The sequence below is a fragment of the Corvus brachyrhynchos genome, unplaced genomic scaffold (genome assembly GCF_000691975.1).
Source record: "Corvus brachyrhynchos isolate BGI_N302 unplaced genomic scaffold, ASM69197v1 scaffold100, whole genome shotgun sequence".
Classification (NCBI taxonomy): domain Eukaryota; kingdom Metazoa; phylum Chordata; class Aves; order Passeriformes; family Corvidae; genus Corvus; species Corvus brachyrhynchos.
This window is the reverse complement of record NW_008236230.1, coordinates 174,196-197,926: the sequence shown is the minus strand read 5'-3', so window position 1 is coordinate 197,926 and position 23,731 is coordinate 174,196. Positions and strand designations below refer to the sequence as shown.

At 38.9% G+C, this 23,731-nt stretch overlaps 1 protein-coding gene across 1 annotated transcript in view; it reads right to left on the bottom strand.

The window, feature by feature from the left end:
• Positions 1-23,731, bottom strand: part of LOC103624240 — a 185,494-nt gene that overhangs the window by 116,083 nt on the left and 45,680 nt on the right. Inside the window, exons 8-12 of the mRNA XM_017746911.1 lie at positions 23,465-23,585; positions 21,123-21,362; positions 8,859-9,122; positions 8,446-8,584; positions 3,856-4,017 (exon numbers count right to left, since the gene is read on the bottom strand). Of these exons, the coding sequence (XP_017602400.1) occupies positions 3,856-4,017; positions 8,446-8,584; positions 8,859-9,122; positions 21,123-21,362; positions 23,465-23,585 (926 nt within the window). The remainder of the gene's footprint in view (positions 1-3,855; positions 4,018-8,445; positions 8,585-8,858; positions 9,123-21,122; positions 21,363-23,464; positions 23,586-23,731) is intronic.

Below are 23,731 nucleotides of genomic sequence, written 5' to 3'. Positions count from 1 at the left end.
TTGATGGGAACTACTTCTGATTTATATGGGGCCAAAGAAGAGAGGGAAAGTGCAGTCCCTTCTGATAGCTGCAATCTCTCTTTAAGTCAGTAGGAAAGGGTTTCAGAGTGGTGCAATCCAAGAGTAGAGCAAGAGACAAAGAAATCACCACAGCAGGGACAGAAGATAAGATGAAGATCCTATTTGGACTCCCTTCCTAGTAATGTACTATCCTGTGGGAAATCAAATAGCACGGCAAGAGTTGGAAAATTGAAGAGTTTGGATTGTGTGGATTTCAGAACTGTAAGCGGGATCTGAATTTAATCCTAATTGGAAAAATCAATGTAATCCTTTATTTAGTCCTGCTCAGGGAAGGAAAAGACCAGCAGAGAAAGAGAAGGTTCAGCCATATGAGGCTCTGCCTCTGGGGCTCTACCTGTATTAAAAAATGAGGTGCAAGCAATCTTCATTTTAAAACATCATTTTGTTTCCTTTAAAGAGGCACCCATGAGGAATTATCCATGAGAACAGCTTTATTTTTTTTGTTTAGGTAATTATTTTTGCATCTGTATACAAACGTTATGTAGAAGCAAACAGCACCTCAGAAGGAAAAGAACCTCATTGAGGTATAAAGAGAAATATTACAATGAAGATTCACCGGTTTTCATAAAATTGTTTCAGAAGTGCTTGTGAGCATAAATATAATCCTCTCGACAAAACTATTTGTCACTTATATAAGCGCATTTTAGCAAATATAAAGCCTCCTCTCCAAAGGTAATGATAAAATTAGAATGAAGCTGTTTCTGTTTTATTTTGATATGGAAGTAACATCTTAATAAGTTCTGAAAACAGTTTTGAGTGTTATCTGGTGCTACTGTAATAAGCCCCTTGGTTAGCCTGATGCCATCTTAGTTTAGATATTATTCTGAAGCTTTGCTCTGACAGAAATGTCTTTTGATGTCACAAAAGGACACAATCCACTTCCCAACGCTTAACATTTTTCCACAGATGAAGGAAGGTTGTTGAATTTCAGATCTTAAATATGAACAATATTTAACGTGTTATTTTCAATACTCAGTTTGTTTTAGAAGACAGACATCAAGCAAAAGACTCCTTCTGAGCTGAAAATCTGAAGAAGATTTGAAAGTAGGAGCTAAAACTTGATCCTAGGTGTGCCCTAGAAAGGTGATAGAACAGAGAGCTGAAGGAATCACAGGGATTCTGTCAAACCCCGAAAAAGAGCAGAATGCCAGCTGCTTGTAACAGTCTGACTAAAAATACTTACAAGAAATATTTCATGTGTTTCCAGGGGTTTTACTTGTGGTACATGCATAACTGAGGGCTTTGAAAAAAAAAAAATTGGCCTTCATGTGAGAGAAAGACAGGAGATCAGTTGCCTGCTGGGATGAGCATTGTTGGGGACAAAAATGCACTGTTGAAGCTTCAAATTAAACATCAGGAACAGTATAAATCCTAGTTTATATATCATTCTACAGAAAGTATCTGGGGATTTCAAAATGAAGCTTTTTTTCCCTCCATATTTCTAAGAGCAGATAATGAGTTTAGTGGTGTTATTACTGACAGTGTCCCATCACAGAAAATCTATGCTTTAGCCATGTGACTTTTGAAACAAGTTTTTCATTAAAATCATATATAATAGGTACAGCAAGTACCAAAAACTGAGCTCATCAAGGAAAATTTCTGTTGTACTGTGAACAAAGATAAGGAAAAGCTTTTTTCACCTAATTCAAAATCCATGGATATTTTGGAAATCTGCTTATAGTTCAGGTAAACTTAGAATTTATTTTTTTTAGTCCTCAGTCAATTATAGTATTATCTCTCAAATATACCTAGTCAGAGCTGATGATAATAATGCCCTTTGAACCTTGCTTTGTTACAGGTTGTGGTAATTCAGTACCTTTGCGAATCAGGCCACTTCTGTAACTACATTGTTCCAGGGTATTTGTAAGAGACTGTCTTGAACTGAAAATGCAGGTTCTAAAATGCTGTGTTTGGCATTGGGTCTCTGCCAAACTCCACATAAGCAATTTGAACAAAAATTCAGCATACTGGCTTTAGATCTAGAAAAACACTGGTGATGGGAAGAGGGGAGAAGGAATACCTGTCTACCTGCACAACTAATAATTGGGTTTCGAGACACAGTCTAAAGGCGGAAACATCCAAATACAGTCTAGGAAAAGAAATCAGAAAAAAAATTAAAAGCAGACAAAATCAAATGTCAAACACCATTAAACATTATTTTAAAACCCTTTTGTTCGTGAAGATTACTTATGTTTTTACTGTTTTGAGTATTTTAAGCTGCTTTGCACAACTAATGTTGAGCAAATGAACAAAATAGATTTCAAAGTAGATTCTACTAATGTAGAAGTTGGACAAATTTTCTAAGCTAGGGCTCTGTTTATATTCTTAGAAGGACCAACATCTAGAAAAGACATGCTAAGTGCTGGTCTTATCAGGACATGCAATGAGAACCCTTGGAAGATTGAAAATTTTTATTACTTTTTTTTCTGTAATATTCTTAACCTTTTGTCACAAACGTCCTTTTAACAAAAAATGACACCATCTCTGTATTCTACTTCTTACACATCTGTGATGGTCAATATCAATATTCAGCATTTATGAATCCTGATTGGCAATACCATACTAGCTCCTACCTCTGTCTGTGCCCACTTGACATATTCAGCACACACCTATAGCAGCAGATGCATAGTCCTAGCCTTCTTGGACAGGCAACAGAGAAGGACAGCACCAATGAAATTATTTTTGGATGATATTTCAGGGGTTGCTGTAAAAGGGAAGCTAGCATGTCAATTGGCTTCAAACTTACGTTCATCCAAAATTCTACTGCATCATTTTGGGGAGCCCACAGACTTGAAGACAACAAGCTACTATTTACACAGATAAGAGGTAGTATCAGACCACAGGTAGCTCTCTGTTACTTAATATTTCACAGTTCAGTGTCTAAACATCACCTATTACAGCTTCCTGGTACAGAAGGAAAGTCACCCTCTCCCTTCAAAAGGTGGGATTAATTTATTTCCACTTGCACTTTCATCTCTACGCACAGGCCGGGGTTATGAAGTGGGAGTAGGTATCCATATCCTTGGCACCTTCAAATCCCTGTGCCATGGTAAGTCTGCCTCTGGCTGTCATGGCAGTCTTTGAGTTTAGGAGAGGACCTAGGGGTTGTATTACTCAATTCTCAGATAAATACTTTTTACCTGGGACTTAAAACAAAAAAACAAACTACCAAAAAAATCCTGAAAACAACCAATAAAAATGAATAGAAAAATTAACAAAACCAAGGAAAAAACACCATCATAGCAATTTGCAGGTCTTTGCCTTCAGAAATCCTACATCCCAGAAGAAAATGCTACCTGATGTAAATACAGACAGGCACTTTTATGCAATTTAGCTCAGCACAATTAACAAAGGATATTGCTATTAATTTGCTGCAGGAAGAAAAAGTACTTCCCAAGCACCTAACAGCAACATGTTGTGATCCATGGATATAAATGACCAAATAAAATGAAAGGATGTAAAAATGTCACAGAAACACCAGCCGTAATCTAATGTTGTCAGTGCACTGCACACACACCTTGTAATTACTAACACATTTGGCCTACAAATATATTTTAGACAGGGGAGTCCACTGCTTCTGCACCTCTTTGCCTAAGCTGCTTTTGATCCCTAACAATTGATTTAAACTCTTCCATCATTTCCTTTGCCCAGTGAAATAATGATGAGATGATATCACAGGGCTAGGGGGAAGGCGCACGGGGCTGCTCACACACATGCCAAGCAGATCTATTTGCAAACTTTCAGTAAATTAAGTAACGCAATAAAAGTCCTGACCTGCTGGAAGCATTTTAAGCTCTTCTCTTTTCCTCCCAGCTTCTTCTGACACACACTCTTCTCCTCCTTTTGCAGCATTAAACTGCTTTTCCACTTCCTTTACAACAGTGGGAATACTTCCCTTATGGGTGTCGGGATCTTTCGGGGAGGTCAGAGGTTGCCCTGCAGAGGAAATGACAAGCTGTGAAATGTAAAAGAACAATTCCTTCCACATGTTTCCTTGCTCCAGGAGCAGTAAGGGGTTGTCGGCTAGCATCACGATGGGATGGGCCAGGCCTTTGTCTTAGCAGTCCTGTCAAAACTAATTTACAATTAAAGACCTGCACAACTGTTTAAAGCTTTACAACCCTGGCGAGTTTCAAGGACTGCTGAAGCCAAGTCGTACAAACCAACCTTATTATTAACAGCCAGGCAGACAAACAGAAGGAAGATGGACCAACAAATGTTCTAAGCTGTACAGTAACCAGAAAAATTGTGCACCTGAAAATGATCTCTCTGTATAATATTTATTTCTTTTATAAGCTCATAGTCTGAGAACTAAAGACATTTCAGTGGTTCTAACTTTTCCTCTGGTTGATGCACAGGGCACAGGAGCCACATGCACTGCAGTTAGGCAACAAACCTTGTAAGGGGAAAGAAAAAAAAGTGTAGGGGAAAAATGAGATATTTGTTCATTGTAAAAAAAATTAGTGTCCTTAAAACCGTTCTCAAGCAACTGCTTTTTCTTTTTCTTTATGCTCCCATAGTAGAGCGGGGGAGGATAGGACAAGCAGACTTTCTGGAAAGAAAATGCTAGACAGAAAATCTGCATGTAGGTGTTTAGTCCAAAGACAGCTGAGGTAGTGGAAGTATTTCTATGTGACAAATCTACCCAGAAAAGCAATAGCAACAAACATCTCTGCTGGTCCAGACACTGGGAGCAGGGTAGTCATGCTAACGCAACACTGTACCAGTTCTAGTACAGCAAAATCATCCTGCTGCTGGGACCAAACTAGCCTGGCTACCTTTAAACACTTTCCCTCAAAATCTTGTCTGATAACACCTCTCCCCCAGCATAGCCAGGCTAAGTGAAACTCCTTTCTTGATTTCACACTCCAGAGATTGGGATAATTACTGCTTAAAAAATTGCACAGTCGGTCATGATTCTTCAGGTTCACCAAAAATACAGAAAACTTAGCACTAAAAAAGAAAAAAAAATACTGTTTCAGTATCCTAATCCTCAGTGACTGTTCCACCTTCTACCTTGTAAGCACCCTTTTTAGGTCTTGAGTGTGCATCAGAATATGCTGGTACACTGCTGACCATAACTTCAGGACTTCAAAATGGCCAGCCTTAAAGTGGCATGAATAAGTCAACTGAAATGAAAAAGGTTTTCAGTGGACAAAATAATCCCTAGCTTTCCACTTGCCTGTTTTATCTGATCACAAGTTCAGATGGGCACAAATTGGTGTTTGTGTGTCAAGTCAGATCAACAGCGCAGCTGGAAAAGCAAGAATTTGGAAGAAGGTTCCCAACAAGTCCAGAGTGACACTTCCCAAATGAGCCTGTGTCTGACCTAAAAGTGTTTGAGCTGGAGAACTAATGTATGAGTGCTATCCATCCACTTTTATGGGGATGAAAGAGCTGCCAATTCCAAAACCGACTGCTTTGCTGACATTTTGCACATGTGAATCCCCTCTTCCTGTGGATACTAAAGCCAAAAGGGGTCTTGCTGGATTTCACTGTAAGAATATTTTCTTGATGGATTTGTATATTGTTTTTATATGGAGACTCAAAGTTTTGAAGTTTTCATGCATTTTAGAAGCCTGTGTTACTTAGATCCAAGCCTACCAAGTCAACATTCCTGGTAGATGCATCAAATTTTCTTACCTAAGCTCCTTCTACTAGAGCTGTTACCACCTTTCGCACAACAGCAGATAATGAATTCCACTCAGAAATTGTCATTTATTCTCTGACAGGGACTGTTGATCCTGTAAGGAGCAACAGATCAACAGCAGAATATTTTTCTAAGAAAAGCAAAGAATGGTGGTGGCGAAAACAGAACTTGTCTTCTGCCACAAACCTCTTGGAGAACACCACTTCAAAAGAATGGAGAGAAGATATTGTTTGGACTAAGAAACACACCAGATCTGATAACGTGCATCTGTGATCTGCAAAGGAGGTAGAATGGGAGTCATTATGTTGCATTTCCCTGCACTGTGCTTTAGACCAGAGAGCTTGTGCAGAAGGGAAGAGCCTTACCTAGCCCTATGTAGAGCTATGGTTTAAAAGAATAATGTAGCCTGGAGTTAATGGAAATAATATGAAGGTTCCGTTTTAAACTTCTAAAACCAAGACAAACTTGAAGTGAAGGTTAAAACACCATCTCCTAACCTGCTTTATTTTGCTTATATGTTGCAGTACCACATATGGCATTGATATAAAGATCACTCACTATTTAGACTACTGCAGTAGAGTGAGTTACAGAGCACCCGTCTTCATTTAGACTGTTCTTGCTTTCTCTGGTTTGTGTCTCAACCTTAATGTCACTCTAACAGAGCTTCCCCCTCCCCACCCCTGTTTTTGGCGGTTTAACAGATATAGTACTGTATTTATAGGGCATATCAATGTGCAACAGCTCGCCACAGATCATAAACACATTTTTCTGTTGGAAATGTTGAAGTTGGGATTTTCACCACGTGATCTCCTGTTCTCTAAGGTTCGTTCCTTTAATTGTAAATAGCCAGAAAGTCATCAAGCTAGCATTTAATAAACTTTTAATTTGAAATGGATTACCACATGTTGTGTTTGTTTACCCATTATTAAATCTCTTAGCAACATATCACCAGCAGAAACAGCATACTGTAGCACTGCATAGATACATTAAAAAACAAACCCATGGGGGATATTGGCAGCTAATAATATCTTTAAAGAACGTTCCAAGAAAAAGAAGTAAATATAAGCAATATCAAAAATTACTCCTAAAATTTTTGTTAGTGCAAATCTGCTTGGCAGGAAAATTACAGATCTTCCATGATCGCCTTATCAACAAATTTCAGAAGTCTGCATGCAAAATAGGACATACACTAATGCTCTTTCTCAGTTCTTAAAAACATGCCTTTCTTGACTTTTCAAACTGAGCATCACGAGTTTTCCAAGTGTTTCCAGAAAGCATGACCTGTTTAGCTGCATCCTCTATGCACATTTCCAAATGCATGTGAAGACTGATGGTCAGACCAAACAAGTTTGATCCATTAAGAGTTTGTCTATAATTCTTCACTGCTGCTAAGAGTTGCCTGCAGTTCTACCTTTTGGATCTGCTATTCATGGTTTGCTGCATCTCAAAGTAACTTAGCAGATATGTAGAAGACATATGACAACAAAAAAGACCTTAATCCTCTGTACAGTGTATGTTTACACCTCCATACTTCTCTTATCTGGGTGGTTATATGAAAACCTTTTGATCACAGTGTAGTTGTTACTTAGCCTAAAAGCATCTCAGGGCAAACCTCATTTTCCTTATCTCTTAAATCACCACTAACTGTCTGAAAAATACTTCTCCTCGACTCTTTTCAAGTTATGCTTCCAACCTGAGCTGCCCATTTGCCATGCTAAATGACTATTGCTTAGGTGTTCTCTTTCTTCCCTTTCACTATCCTCTCCTTTCTCCTCCTGTCCCATCTACAGTGCATCACTACTGCTGTTCTCAAATGCCTAAGGAACCTCTGTTCCTAGAACTAATTCTGTTTCAGATATGCACATAATATTCACACATATGCTACAATGTATGGGTTGGCTGAATGCTTCAGTTCATTAAACAAGAGAGAATATAGAAATATCTGTACAGCAAAAACATTTTTTTTTTGTTCATGGCAGTTTGATCCCACATGCTGAAAAAAGAAAAGAATGAAAGCAGCGTCCTGCCATTCTTCTCATGACTGGATTTCTACCAGTGGAGGAGCAATCTGTGAGCCCATTGCAATACAGCCAGTTGTGTCCCCAGTGTAGATACACCAGAAGGTTCACAGAGGCCAGGGAGGATCAGTCTAAAAGGAGCATTCAGTGATTTTTTAAGAAAGCTTCTGGGGAGGTCTGCTGCACACAAGAAAATGATAATCATCCTCCCTGTGGGTTACCACTTGATTGAATCTTAACAGAATTTCATAGGAGTAGCATAAGGCATGCTTCCAAGGCCAGAACTATCTCGCTGCCGTATCTGAAGTCCTATTACAGCCCAGGGAGGTCCTAAAGTTCTTCCAGAAGTACACAAAAAAAGCATCTTTTTCTTTTCTCTTCCTGTAAGGCTGGTGCCTTAAGCAGGTGAACTGTTATTGCTGTGACATTCCAAGCATTATTCAGCCTTAAGCATAGGCCCGCATGGCCATTTCATCCTCAGAAATGAAGCCAGTTTAAATTGCTCACACCTGAAAAAAGAGTTAAACCACCTTAATAAAGAGTCACAGTATTCCTGCTATAACACCTGTTGGACCCATATCTGAATGAAGAAAATCTAGCTTAACAAGAACAATAATGACTAGCCAACATTGAAATGAAACTATGGGTTGTTCCAGGGAAAACCTAAATGTAAACATCAAAGTTTGAATCCATCACCTTGTGGTCCAGACTGTACAACCTTCTCTGAGACACCATTCTTTCCAGCTGTGCTTGAATACATGAGAAGTTCGGGTGGCAGATCAAGATGCATAGCACACTTATTTTGCTTATCTGAATCCTGAGGTAGTTTAATTATCTATGAAAAGGAGAAAAAACATTTTAAAAAGCACTTGCTGTAAACTCTTTGTGGAGCCTAGCAGTCCAAGATGTTGCTAGAAGAATTTTAGGAAGTTTTTGTTCTCTGTTCTCTGTTTACTACAATTTCCTCCCGTATAATTTTCCCATGTATATCTTTCCCATGCTTACTGATTAAAGCAGACATCCCAGTAAATGGGGGATGAGCCACAATCCAATTTCAGAATCATATAGAAAAATATAGAGGAAACTAAACAATTTTTTAAAATACAAACCTGAAAGTAGAGATTGCATAACCAATGATCCAAGTCCTGAGAAATAAAATTTTCAATTTTTTTGAATCGGTCAACTTTGGAGTCATAATGGCCTCTGAGGAAGGGACACTTAAATTTTCCTTCCAAAGCATTAAAATTGTTATCACATAAGGGAAAAGCTCCCCATCCCACTTCTCGATCAATCCAGGTATAGGTGCCACGAAGAAGGAAGAGTTCAAAGAGGAGTACCATGCCTGGCTTCACAGCTTTTCTATGTGGTAGAACCTAGAGAAGGAGGAAAAAAGATTTATTTGTTACAAAAACATCACAAGGGAACTGACTTCCTTTTAACATATAAAGCTCTACAAACTTCATACCTTTGGACCAATTATGCATGCTAAAACAATTATCAACTCTTTTTTTTTCCCGAAAATCATATATTTGAACAATTTCCACTCCAACAAAAAATGCTGTGCTTTTTCCTGTGCGGTTATTTTATGGTTTCTTTTTTTTCCCCCTTGGCTTTCTGAAAACATTCATTTTCTGTCTTTATTTACCAGTGGTGGAGAAACATTACCACTAGAAATCTTTAAGACAGAGTAACAAACCAATTTGGAAATCTGAGGTGCCCCTATGAGGGCTTGCTGAGATTTACCACTGGATTCCTCTTGCAGCAACTTTGGAAAGTTTATCCAAACACCCAATGAGAACACTTGCAAACTTGCTCCTCACTGAGTCACAAACTCTTCTCCACCCAGTTGTGGGAATGATGTTGGTACATAATAGCCTTCTTCCTTTAAATTAAAGCTCTTATTGAAAAGTATGTGAACCTCAGTGTAGGGTTTAAAAGGATTTTGAGGTAAAAAGTTCTCAGCATACCAGAGACTGGCAAACACAATTTGTACTTTTCATAAGATAGGTAGAGATGTTCTTCTGAGCAGTTTGGAGCCGCGGAAGAGAGTTACCAATGCCTTGGGCCCTGAAGCAATTGTGCTCCCATGGCAAAGACTTGAAATCTAGTGGTGAAGAAACACCCTGAAGTAATCAACTTATGTAAATCCCTCTGCAAGGTTTTGGCAGGTACAGAAGAAAGAAGGGTAAACACAAAGAAAAATAAATCTGGTCCTATGCCACAGTTTTAACTGTTTTCTTTAATTAAGGTGGGCGTTGACTCAGGTCCTGTTGCAATTCTCATACATTCAAAAGGACAAATAAAACCCACACAAAAGCTAGAACACAGAAGATGACTACTGTGATACCCAGGCTAACAGCTATGAAGGGTAGTCACCCTGGGAACAAGGGGAGCAAATACATCAGCTACACCTCTCACACAGTGAAACATCTGCTTCAGCACTGCTCCTACACATTCTCCTGGGAGAATTGGGACTGCCTAATCTCTTAAACAAACTATCTTGGATGCTTCTTTAATAAAGACAATTTTCTGTTACTTTAATGTTTTTCACTTTTTATTGTTCCCGCTTCAGTTCTCACAGTTCATAGCAGCAAATGCCTTGGTACACTTGCCTGGTCAACATTACCTTGCCTTCCAGCCAAGGCAGAGAAAGAGGAGCTTTTTTTCCTTCTCTCCTCACTGTGAACTGACACGTACTACCAGAAGACCACAATATTCAAGAGCATCCTTTTACTCTGAGTGTCCTGTAGGATACACCCTCAGTACTTCTTGCAAGGCAAGAATAAGATGTCCAACTAGAAATCCATGCAAACCAATTACCCACTACAAACAGCCTAAAATGCCAAAGTCTTCTTAAATTAGCAGGGATTTCTTCAGTTAGACAACATTCTGCAGCCAATAAACAGCCACAAATCTTTACTGCTTCAGATATTTCCGTATGTAAGTACATACGTCAACACAGCTCTTTCTTGATGTGTATATTTGAATACAAGCATCACTTCTTTTATACTCCTGAACAGTAGGCAAGATAACAAGCATAACTCAGGTGCAGCCAAGCTTTTTGTCTCTCTTTTTCTGAAGCAGCAAGGGATTTGCCTACACCAATAACTGCCATGTTAGGAAATGATAAGTGTTCACAGTAGTGCTGCATTCTATAACTTTTTTTGAAGAGGTGAATATAAATTATTATTTCTAATAATATGCTTTCCTTTTTCAGGTTTTATATTGTGATAAGATAACAGCAAAAGAGAGGAAGTCATTTAAGGAAATATTTTAAAATTATAAATATTGTCATTATTATGTAGGTGTACTTTATATTAATTATGTAAATATATTCTAAGACTTAGTGTACGCTTAAAATGAAACAGAAGCATCTGTTGAAAAATGCCATAACCCTGTGGCAGCTGCTATTAAACCATTAACAGTATCAGGTTTCATTTAAACCAGATTTACCATTTTCTGTAACAGCCCGTGGGAAAGCTAAAAACATTAGGCACAAATTACTGACAAAAGAGATCCTTAATCAAGCCATACATTTCATTTGGCTAGCTGGGTGCTAGATAGTAACCTCTGTGCTACAAATTAAAGGTGATGGTTATGAGGCTGTGATCAAAGACAGTTACCTGCAATATTGAACAATCCTAAAGCATTCACAGATTAAATCACTGCTGTATCACAGCACCCTTTTCAGTTTCTCTCTTGCTTCCCTGGCTTACTCTTTTCTTAAGAATAATTCAGCAGTCTATGCTGTTTCTTTGATTAGAATGGTAAGTGACAATTGGAATATTCAGTAGAGAAATAACTGTCACTTATTGTCAAAGACAGTTACCTGCAATATTGAACAATCCTAAAGCATTCACAGATTAAATCACTGCTGTATCACAGCACCCTTTTCAGTTTCTCTCTTGCTTCCCTGGCTTACTCTTTTCTTAAGAATAATTCAGCAGTCTATGCTCTTCTGCTGGCTTGCATATAAACAGACAGTGGTCAAGCAGCTGGTGTAAGGGTAATAACTGTCACTATTAAAATTTTATTTCTTTGTTTCTGGTTCAGTGTTATTCTTCATTTGCTGTAAGCTTTTATCCTGGCCCTAGATCACAGACTCACTCTTTGGGACTGGAAGCATCTGTCTGCTTACAGTTACAGGAGCTGGGTGTTTAAACCATGACATGACAGAAACACATAATCACAAAACATAAACAAGGACTTTATAATACACCTGTCTGCTACAAGGTCTGAGGTTGTAAAGACTATTGGGAGTCTTTAAGCATGAACAATGGGTGCCTGACCCAGGTAGGACAGTGTCACACATCTCAGCTTACACAATCAAATGAAACATACTTGACAAGTAAGAAATTTCTTTCTGTTGAACCCATACAAAAATCCCAGCCAACCCTCTGCCTGTTACTCTATGCCATCGTGCCAAGCATTCATGCAGGTGCTTGTGGGCATTCACTTCCATCCTGATGTATGATTTACACGGGAGGAGCTGCTCATTAGGAAGGGATAGCCAGGCTGAAGGAGGAGAGTTTAGAAAAGGAGGCAGGTCATCTCAACATCCATGCTAAGCCTATTCCCATTGCCACAATGAGCGCATGTACCTGTCACAGCTCACCGTCCCACACCCGCAGAGTCACAAAGCTCTGGGAGAGAGGAGAGAGCTCGGTCTTGTGCCACCTGCCCTTCACTGGTCTCCTCCTAGGCTGTGAGCCTGAGTTGGGATTTGGGGCACAGCCAGCATGGCCCTTAGACATGGATGCACAAAGACATTTAGGCTGATACCTCAGACTGAAATCCACAGTCCTTGAATGCCTGCATGCTTCTGTGGGTTTGAGCTGTTGTGCTCAGGTACAGAGCAGGCAACAGCTCAGGTAAATAGAGGAGGATGGGGATCAGTAACTGCTCTCCTTGAAGAGACTCAGAGCAGCGCCTGGGATAGACAAAGCACAGGCAGCTCAAACTGAGCAGTTTTTTCTGATGGATTGTTTCTAAAGAAAAAAATAAAATCAGCAGTTATATTTTCCCTGCTGGTGGCAACCTCATTTGAGGCACTATCTGATGAGTAAATTCACAGGCCTGCATCAGCACTGGTGACATTCAAAGAGCATATACTACTTAACAACAGTTTCCTGGGTTTTGATGGGTCTACTCTCCAGCACCTTACCTCAATGTTTGTCCTTGCTCGGGACAAATTGCCATTGAGGTCTGTGAGGTATAGAGACTTTTACAGTGCTACAAAGCATTGAGCACCCCCTTTTTACTGGTGTAATTTCTCCTGCAAAGACAGATGCAGCAGAGAATAAATAATGTTTGTGTGTGCCTGCACAGGCACGAGTAATACTTCTTAGTCTGCAGTTAACAGTGTTGCATTTAATTGAATTAAATCATAAGGAACTAAAATTATCTCCCGCCACTATTTCTGAATTCAACTGTTTTATATCAGTTTTATTGTAATATATCTTACTTCCCCATATGCCACCATAGTTTCACTCAATAGAGAGAATGAATTCTATTTGAATATTTCAATAAACAGATCCAGTGTGAGCTTTTGGGGGTTTTTGTCTGACTTTTTCTTGGGCTTTAACCTTGTCAGAGAATAAATAAACTTTTGCTTCTTTCCTCTGCACCTTCAAGTGTTTTCAATTTAGAAAAAAAATGGACAACAGTCACATTACTTAATTCATATCACACAAAAATTCGACCAATAAAACTCAAACATATTAAAGTGAATTAAAATATGCAAAGGCAATTTGATATTTGCTTATTATATAGAAGAATCTTGAAAAATGCCATATAAACTAACAGCCCATCATTTCTGATTATGAAAACTGCAGCACATGAATGTCACTGGTGTAAAACACAGGTAGAAAACCTTTTAAACAGGAAATAGTTCCCATCACTAACAAATAAAAATTACTTTACTATGTAAAATAAATAGTGCTGGAGATGAGACTGTTATAGCCCAATTAAAGGGAAGTTTTCACAACCAGATTTCAAGGTTTTCCTGTTTATGTGCAAGGCATACAGGCAGAGAGAAGGCCATTCTTAGGAAGTGTTTGTGTAACTCTGAAATTTATAAAAGGCCAGAGGGGAGGAAATAGAAATATGGACTGAAGTAAAAATAAAATATCCTGTTATTAGGGTTTTTCCAAAAGTCCCTATCTATCACGAGAATGTTCTGGAATAGCTGAAAACTTATTTCCCCAGCTTTCCATCACTGCCTGTCTTCGAACAGGTATCTGAATACAAAATAACACACAAATCAGAGAAGGACCATACAGTGAAATATCATTCATTTCCCCACCATTTTTTTTTTCTTTTTCCCATTCTCTGGGAGAATTGGCCTTTCAAGCCTGGCACAGGTCAAATGACTCCCTGACTCCTCTCCCCACAGCTTGCAGATCTCCTTAAGCCTTCAAGAAGTACCACAATTTTTTCTGGCACCTAGCCTTCCTGATAGCAGGAGAGTATGGACCAGAAGTTGTTGGGCCACAGCACACAAGTTCAGGCTTATGATCTGCCAGGAGCACAGGACAGCAGTATTTGTAAGCAGGCAATTTATTCACTGCTTTCAGTGGAGGCAGAGAGCAGGATTCCTCCTGGCATGCTATGCCAAATCACTCCAGTGTCTTCCCAGAGCCACATCTGAATGCCCCGATGCAAACACCTGCCCTCTCCCATGCTACGAGAGCAGCAACAATTCCCCATTGCCTGTCTCTCCTCTAGGAGAGATAACTCAGGACATAGTTAACTTCAGCAGCATCTCATGCACCACAAGTACCTTACACCAGAGGACCAAAATTTGGGCTTTTATATTCCCTAATATAGGGGAATTATGTTTACATTCTGTGAGCTTTAGCCTCTGCATCTGTTGCTAATTGTCCTGGCACATCTGCTGCTAATTCTTTTCTGCTCTTGGACCAGCAGGGAGTAGTAATGTATGGTACATCCAGCTCCTGCCTCCCCGAGTGCTTCTGGTGATATACTGGCCTGGGTGGATTCTGACCTCAACTTGTGAGGGAGAAACTGCCTTTGTGAGAGGAGAGCAGGAGCCCCAGTTCCTTCTCCTGACACTCCCATTTCACTTATTTATCCCTGAGAATGATTTCAGCATGGTCAGAGCATGAGTTTCCCAGGATAACATGGACTGCAGGCACGATACAGTAGAGCTTATTTCTTTTGTGTCAAGAGGACATGTACTTTGCCCAGAAACCACTTGGAGCCAAAGAATCTTATGAAGACGTGGCTCGTTCGGCATTCAGGGCTGAGTCACACAGCAGTGCTGCTCTACCTGCCCCGGGCTCCAGAGGAGGAGCACACAGCTTTCCTCTCTTTCTTATTCCAGCAGCTGCTCCATCTCATGTCTCTTCCCTGATGCTGTTCTGGATTCCTCATCACACCTCAGGTAGCAATCTTTTCAACCATAGGCTTCAGTCCAGCCAGGGATGCAGCAACCCTTCCTTCAAAAGGGAAGCAGTGGCAATGCGGAGTTTATGCTCCTTCAGCATTTCCTGGATAGTCCAGACTCGGTCAGGCTCTGCTCTCTTTCCACAAGGGGAGAGGAAGAGCAACCTCTGAGAACAAAATAATTTTGTTTGTGTGCTCTGCTTAAAAATTGCATGATTAAGCAGGATCACATTTTGTTCTTTCATTGCATAAAATACTCTTCACCTTTCTGTAGTACAGTTTTGCACCTACCCTGCTCATCCTGAGCTCACAGGTAATTATTTAAAATGTGAAATGCTTTAAAACCAGATATACTAAGGCAAAAAAATAAAAGCATTTTCTGAGGGTGTTTGGCTGGCTCCCCTGACTTGCAGATCTGGACCAAAACATAGTTTAGGTCCCTTTTCAAAGAGACTGTAAGCTCTGGTGAGTCACGGAGATGCTCTTTTTTTCTGATCACAGAATTTTTTGTTGGGGCTGGCATAGGTGTTCTCTGTTCGGGGCTCATTTGGAGTTAAGGATACAGGCAGAGGTTGCATTCTGCCTTCCTGCTGGCTTGCCCTAGATAATATATGTCTTTTTTACAACTATTGTATCCTATGGCTCATGTCAAGCTCTCTTACAGATATAATTTCCAATTAAGTGGGGAATAAACTGTGGAGTGGTCCAAAATAAAATGCTGTCCCCAGACACTTTTGATGTTTAACATATGTCTGCTAGATTTACCAAAGCAGGCTACATACTTTCCTCGAGTCAGATACGATGCATTATAACATAGGTCACATTTCTGAGGTTTTTAGGCAGCATGCCTTGCTTTATGGTGATCCAGCCTACACACTGCATTCCAGCAGGTGTTTCTAAGAACTCCTCCACTGGAGCACAATGACCAGACAATTTGTGAAAAGTAACTCCTATTTATCACCAAAAAACAAAATCTGGGATAAGTAGTAGCCTTTTAAATACATAAATAAATTGCACCGTGCTAAATAAGTTAGATGAAATAGATTCTAATATGCAATAGCTTTGTAAGAATTGCACTGAGAACATGCATTTTGAGGAGTTGTTGCAGAGACATCTAGCAAATGGCAATCAAAGACCAGACCCCTAAACAAACTCAGATAAACAAAATAAAAGCAGTAAAAAGTATGTGTTCCTTCTCTGTGGAAAAAAAAAATGGCAGAACTGGAGTCTTCAAATAAATACAAGCATCTGTATAAGCTTAGTTATTGAATTTACCAAAAGGTTCACGTAGCACCTTTTTATCCCAACTACAAATAATTGCATCCAGAGAAAATTTAAGTGGCTGTCATTTTGAAAGTCCTCTGGCACTGCCAAGCACTATCTTTTTTTCATATTGTATCAAACTCTTATATTATGTCCTATAAAGTGTCCTAGAGCTAGATGTTCTTCATTTATGCCAGCTTTTCACTCAAGAATAAAATAAACCAGGAGGAGAGAAGGAGGGGGGAGAGGGAAGTTTGTGGTCTACTTTTCCTAATGATACCTTGGTTTGTAATTATTAAAAGCATCACAGTCCTTAGATAGCTGCTGACATACAGAAAATAATGTCCTTGAAACTGTTTGTTTCATCATATTTTAAGAATTAATACCTTAGGTCATGTTAATCAGTTTCTGATATATGTAGTTTTCAAAATGTACTTCAGGGAAGAAAATGCTGGAAATGACTAATAACAACAAAGATATGAACTTTATTTGTTACATATCTAGCTCTAAATGTGAGCATTATCAAAGTACTTTGCCATCTGAAGTATTTAGGAAGCCTTAAATAAATAATAAATCCCTCATTCAGTGAAATAGAACATCCTCTTTTTCCAAGCAAAAGAGTTCAAATTTATTAATTTTGTGGCTATATTTTAAAATGAGTGTCAGCCCCTGCTAGATGACTGCATGATAAGTGTCCTGAAACTTCAGGAAAAGGCACTAAATTTTTCACAGCATTTGTGTTTCATTTTCAGTATAATAAAAATATGGTGCCCTTTTAATAATGAATAATAGATCTCCTGGTATGATTTACATGAGTGGATTAAATGTCATGTTTGAAAAGTTGCTGTTTTATTCATATTGAATTTCCCTCAAGTAAAACAAAATGGTACCCAGCCACTGTTATAATATTGCTAGTACCTCGCCACGCTGATACATAAATATTAACCAGTTGATATGCTCTCTAAAAATCCTCAGTTCTGTGAACTGTTCTGTCAGCAATGGTATCTTTTCATGCATACAAACAGATTTAGTACTATCCTGGGTTCCAGGTATGCTGGGGAAATGTGTAGCACCAGTGCTTACACTCCTGTGGAGCTCACTCCTCTTTTGCTGAAGTGCCAGTTTTGAAAGGCTCTCACAGAATAACAATTGATGACAAATGGATGCAGCGAGACTGGGGTTAAAAACCAGTTTGGGGAGCTCAGCCCTGATACAATTGTCCCTGTTTCTGTTCAGCAATGCTGGACTGACTTTGCAGGTGACTGGACAGCATAATGAATGTTTTTTAAATGTCACTTGCAGGCAGCCTCATTGGCTTGTAGTGCCCTTCACAACAGCTGAAAATTTCCTATTGGAACTTCCCATTCTGAGCAAAAACTCTTCCTAACAGGCAATATTTTTTTCTAGAAATGTGTTTCAAAAATTTCAAGTACTTGAAATAGGAAGATATTCCCTTAAATGTTCCTTCCGTGTAGGCATAGTTGGCAATATTCAACAAAATATTTTGGTCCTGATAATTGAAATTATAGCTAAAAATAGCTTTTTAAAAGAAGAGGAGCATTTTTACCACACTCCAACTTTTATTCCATTGAAGCCAATGAATATTTTGATTCTGAAAAGAGAAGATTTGTTCTTATTGTTGCAATTGTTTCATACAATTATTTTAATGTCTACTGAACTTAAGAAAAGCTGGCCAAAAAAAAAAAAACCAACAAAAAACCACCCAAGCACTTCCTTTCTCTGAGTGAAATTTAACTTTTGCATACTGCAACTCATTTGTGGTCTTCAAGTCATCATTAAGATGAAAAATATAATCTGGACTTGCTAACACTGAGACATAATCCTGTGGAGTAAAACACTGCTTTAAATACACCATGATCAAAAAACATTTACTAAATACTTAGGCCTTATCTATAGTAGGATCTTAGCCATCATGAGACAGCAATAAGGAAGTTATACTTGTAAAATCCTCGTTCTAGTGTAAAGATGATGCAGACATCTGTACAGGTGCTGCCAAGGGCAACCTAGTTGCATAATTGCCTTACTCTATGCACAGTAAGCATCTCATCTCCTTTCCTATCCTCTCCTTACTCAACTTTCATTCCAGACTTGACAAAAGACTGGTAGTGAAAAAATATATTGAAAGTTTAAGAACAAAGCTTCGTCACCACCATTAATCTATACCACAATTTTTTAATCTCAAATTCACATAGAGTTTGTTTTGTAACGTAGGTTAAACTTCAAAATAGCTCTCACTTTGCCTAAACCATACAGCCTTAATCTATCAAAGCCTAAAGTGCACTTGCATAAACTAAATATATGAAAATATCCTAGAAACTCTGAGTCTAAAACAAGTCCCCTTCAGATCATGCTGTTCGTTGCTATTCCTAAAATTCCAAAAAAGTCATTTGAAACAGCAATTGTATTTTACCACAATCCAAAACATTCATACATGTTTCTTTCAGCATAATTTAAGGAAAATAAATGACATGTGTGACTGTCTGGCCTTGCTGAAGGATAAATAAAATTCAACTGGAGCTATTAGGAGCCTCTGTCTAGTATGTAGTCAGAGGTTATTGGGGGAGGAAGGTTGACAAACTAAAAAGGAGGACAATGAAGGAGCGGAAAAAAGGGAAGCTGGCAAGCTGGAGCAAAGAACATTGATTAATGAACAAAAAACATTTTTGAAAGGTCGGGTGTGCAAGTCAGACTAGCCCTGAGGCAGATCTAACTTACATGACCAGCACTTTCTGTACGCAGCAGGTAACCCACGCTGACACCAACTTTGCCGACATGACAGGGTTATTATTTTTGGAAGGATGTAGCGTTCTGGAACAATTTCTCTAATATATTAGTTAAAATTAGGCTTTCCTTCAATATCAAGCATGCATGTCTTCATTTTCACCATGTTTACACTGAACTCCTATTATTATTCTGGCCAGTGGAAACAAAAGCATATTCTTCATTTGTGATCACTTCTATTTCTCACACCATAATACATCCCAGGGCAGCAGCACTGTGTGTAAGATTCTGTTCAAACCCAGATGCTCATGTGGAGCTCACCACAAAGACCTCACTACTTACCCTAAGTTTTGTGGTAGATGCTAACCATCTGAAGCCTAAAATTTTCATCATATCTCAGCATACAACCTAAGGGTTTCTTTTCAAAGGTCCGTAAGGTTGTGCACCAATACCAAGGTGGAAGAACAGAAAGGTAGAATCATCCAGGGTACAATACACCCTGTGTCTCCAAAATGAGCTGGTGGAGAGGGTTCTCTAAAATTATGGCATTAAGATTTTGTTGTACATCACTCATTACCAGAAGGTAATTTAATCCAACTTCTGCTGTTCCTGTATAAGAGAACTTGCCCAAGACCTGCACCCCAATTCACTAGACTAAAAATGAAGTTTGATGAAGATACTAATTAAATGTCCCCTGTGATGCTCCAAGAGAACTTTAAAGCAAACTTGAAAATGCAAAAAGCTGCAAAGACCTAGGAGAAACATGATGCTGAAAGTAAGAAGCAGGGCACACTAGTCATTCAGTTCTAGTGCCCAGTCTCCTCATTTCAAGACAATATTTCATCTCCAAGGCAAGTAACCAGGATGGGTGCATCCTGCCTAGGAAGGAATCACAGCTCAATGATTTCTCTGACAGATGCATGTGTTTGTTTTAACATCATGTGAAAGTCCCATTCACAGTTTCCCTCTCCATATATGCAATTCCCTTCACACTGATAGCTGTATTTACATTGTTCTTTATCCATTGTAGGTGATAAACAACTAAAAAGCAGAAAACATGACTTAGCAGCACTTTACATATAACAAATCAAATATCTTCAATGATCTATCTGCAAGTAACTGAAAGCGTCAGTGCCATACATAGAAGTTGCTTTATCTGAAAGCTCTTTGGGATAGAGGCTGTGTGTCTGTTCCGTATCTCCACAACAGAACATGTGTAGGAGGAAATCTACCATTCAGGTCATACCACAAAATAAATGACTGAAAACGGAGAAGACTCCTCATTCTGCCAATGTCTCATAACATGCACCAAAAAAAAAAAAAATCCACACTAAGAGAGATGAAGATTGTTTTTCCAGCTGTAAAGAAGCTTTCACGTGCCAGTGAGTTTATCTGAGACCAATGTTCCAACCAGCACTAGGCATTAGCTACAACAGTGAGCAACTGACACACAACAATCCTGCCATGCACAGCATGCTTAGGCAGGAAAATATGTGTGCCTCAGTCGCAAAAGACAGAATAGAGCCTCAAGTGTTTGGGCTCCTTCCAAAATAATCCAAATGCTGCTTTTTTGGCAAATGGGGGTCAATGGAGCTAAAAACTCACAGAAGGATTTGGGCATTCATGTGTTTATATACACCCACTCGTTCATTTATTATTCTAAAGCTACTTTACAGAAATCAAATTACATAGCTGACAAGCTGCATAGATAAGAGAGAATAAAAGTAAAATTTAAAATTAGCTGACAACAATATATGATGTAGTGTATGTTTGGCACCTTTAAATTGAGTGATGAGGGTTAACCTAGGGGGAAAAAATTTCTCCTTCCTAAATTGCACCTTAAATTATTAAATAAATTATTAACATGATGGAATGCATTCAATACATAAGCCTAAAGGAGAAAAGGCGGATGTGTTTTAACTTTCAAAGCAACGACAGCATATTTATGAAGTGTTGCTTACTGTCTGGATGCTTTGTCCAAAGTAGATTTCAGTGTTGTAGAAGTTTCCACCATGACTAACAGGCCGTGTCGTCCTGGCCTGAGGCTGCTCCTCCAGTTCAGGCCACTCCACCAAAGCACCACCCAAGCGGCTGAGAACAGAAACTTTGAGAGTGTAGAGGCCTTCAGGGACCTTATCTTTGACTCCCCTCAGGCATTTGAGGTGAATTTCTATTGGCTGTGGCATCTTGGAGCAGTCAACCTAGGGAGAAGGCTCGGAGTTACTGACCTGGACTGGGCTGACTTTAACCATACAATTAGCAAGAACAAATTTCTTCCAGAAAATAACTACTGAAAAGCAGACAACATGCTTCTTGTTCAACCTGCAATTACCTCCTGCTTACCAAGGATCTGCAATTAGGGAGGTCAAAAGTCATAGAGATGACAGACAAAAGGAAAAACAATACAAATACAACTAATAAAGTGTTCGGCATCCTTGGGGGGAAGGTGGAGCTGGTGAAGTATGACACCAGAAGACACTACCCTACAGTAATGAGGCAGAATTATCTGGAAAACAATACCTTCAAAAACACAGCATGCTTTGCAAGACAGACACAATACATGATGTGATGAGCAGGCTGCAGGCACAGAGTGAAAGACAGGGCAGGCCATGCTTTTATACTAATTATTAGCCTTGCCAAAGCTATCAGTGCTGTGTAACATGCAGACTATCCTTTCACCTTCTGATTATCATATAATCAGATTCTCTTAAAAATAGTAATCAAAGCGCAACACGTGTAGAGTTTAATAACAACTCCCTACAGGCACCTTTATTCCAAGTCCAGACAAAAGGAAACATCTGCTGCTTGTGGTTGACAAGATGTTGTCTGAGTTACAGAATGTTTCGTATGGAATAAATGTTGCGTACCAGAAATGCTTTTCTGATGCTTTCCTTGTATGCTCAGATTCTCAGCGTGGAGGTTTGTGGAGGGGAACAGGCACAATGGCATGATCTTTACCCAGCTTTGCCCGAATAATGGTGTGGGGTCTGTCCCACTGCACCAGCAGATAATGTGATGCTGCCCAAATGCAATCTGCAGGGTCAGGCGCACAACAGGGAGTCCCAGTTAGGCTCCGGTGTTGACTTGAATGGATAAAACTGTTTCTGGCATAAGTAATTATGTAGTGCTTAAAATCAACAGTGTTGTTTCTCTTTTCCCCAAAAAATCAATTTCTCCCATTATTTTGAGAACAGACAAGTGCTAGGTCTTCTTTTAATGCAACTGGATACCAGAACTCATGCCACACTTTGGAATCATATGGCTACCTTGACTACTAGGTTTAGTGGTCTCACAGTTTAAGCCTACAGTAGCTAATAATCTCTTCTTTAATCCTGTCTTGGATTTATTTTGGAAGAGATAGCATATTTCCATATAGATAGAAAGCTTCTGGAATTAAATTAAGCAGTTAAATAAACAGTTGAATTTGTTAAACTTCTTTTGTTTCTCAACACAAATCGTACTTAACAACTAATCTGAATGACAATTATTTCCAGCTTAATTAGAAAATCTTAATTAACAATGAAGATTTAACCTTAATATTTTTGGTTTCTGAATCATATATAAAAAAATTAACATTATATGAATAAATAAGACAATCTTTTTAAACCTCAAGGCAGGATTACTGATGCAGGCAGCCTTCGTTATTAAACACATTCTAAATTAAACGCCTCTATGAATTTTATACTGAAATATATTGTGATAGTTTTGCATGCCAAATGTGACATTTTGTATTTTAGATTCATCTTCTGTAGTAATTTTGGAAATGTCATACAAACAAAGATTTTGTCATTTACCAATGGAATTACTATGCATGGCCGGTTAGCCATCTCTTTTCTGGCTCTTCTGGTTGTTTCAAGTCAGCAAGCCATAAAAAATCTTTATCTCTCTGAAACACAGCAATTTGGAAGATAATCGAATAGTGACTGGGGGGCAGAAACGCCAGTCTGAGGAATTATACCACAATCTCTCTTGCATTTACAACCTTCCTCAAAGCGAGTGTCAGTCGAGTAGGAAAAGGAGATAGAAGATTCATCATATTTCAAGCCTGTCTCACGCTAACAAACTGTTTTGAAGAACTCTTGCCATGCCCAAATGATTCATCATTAATAGCTTTAGACATTCTCTTTAAGCATCTGGTTACTTTTGCTGGAAAGCATATTTTGAAACCTGCTAAAATCTATCCTCTTATACTATGAAAAAAGAAAAAACAAAACAAAACAAAATAATAATCATAATGGAATGTAACTGATCCAGTGATTTAGCAGTTCCCATCAGGGAAAAGAGCACTCTTGGAGAATCTCACCTTCCCGCAAGGTCCTGCAGCTCCTTTTAATCCAGCATTCACATCAGCAAGATTACCAAAGCTGGCTACCATTTCTTCTTCAATTCCACTCTCCTCTGTTTTCAGTAGCTGACTTCCCACTCTGCAGAAGTCAGAATGGGAAGAGGAATGGAAAAGAAATGAACTACACTGCACGCACAGAAAGCACTCGCTGTTGGAAATACAGCAGTTTGATGTTTTCCTTAAACATATCATAAGACTTGCAGGGCACCCAGGAGAAACAAGTGT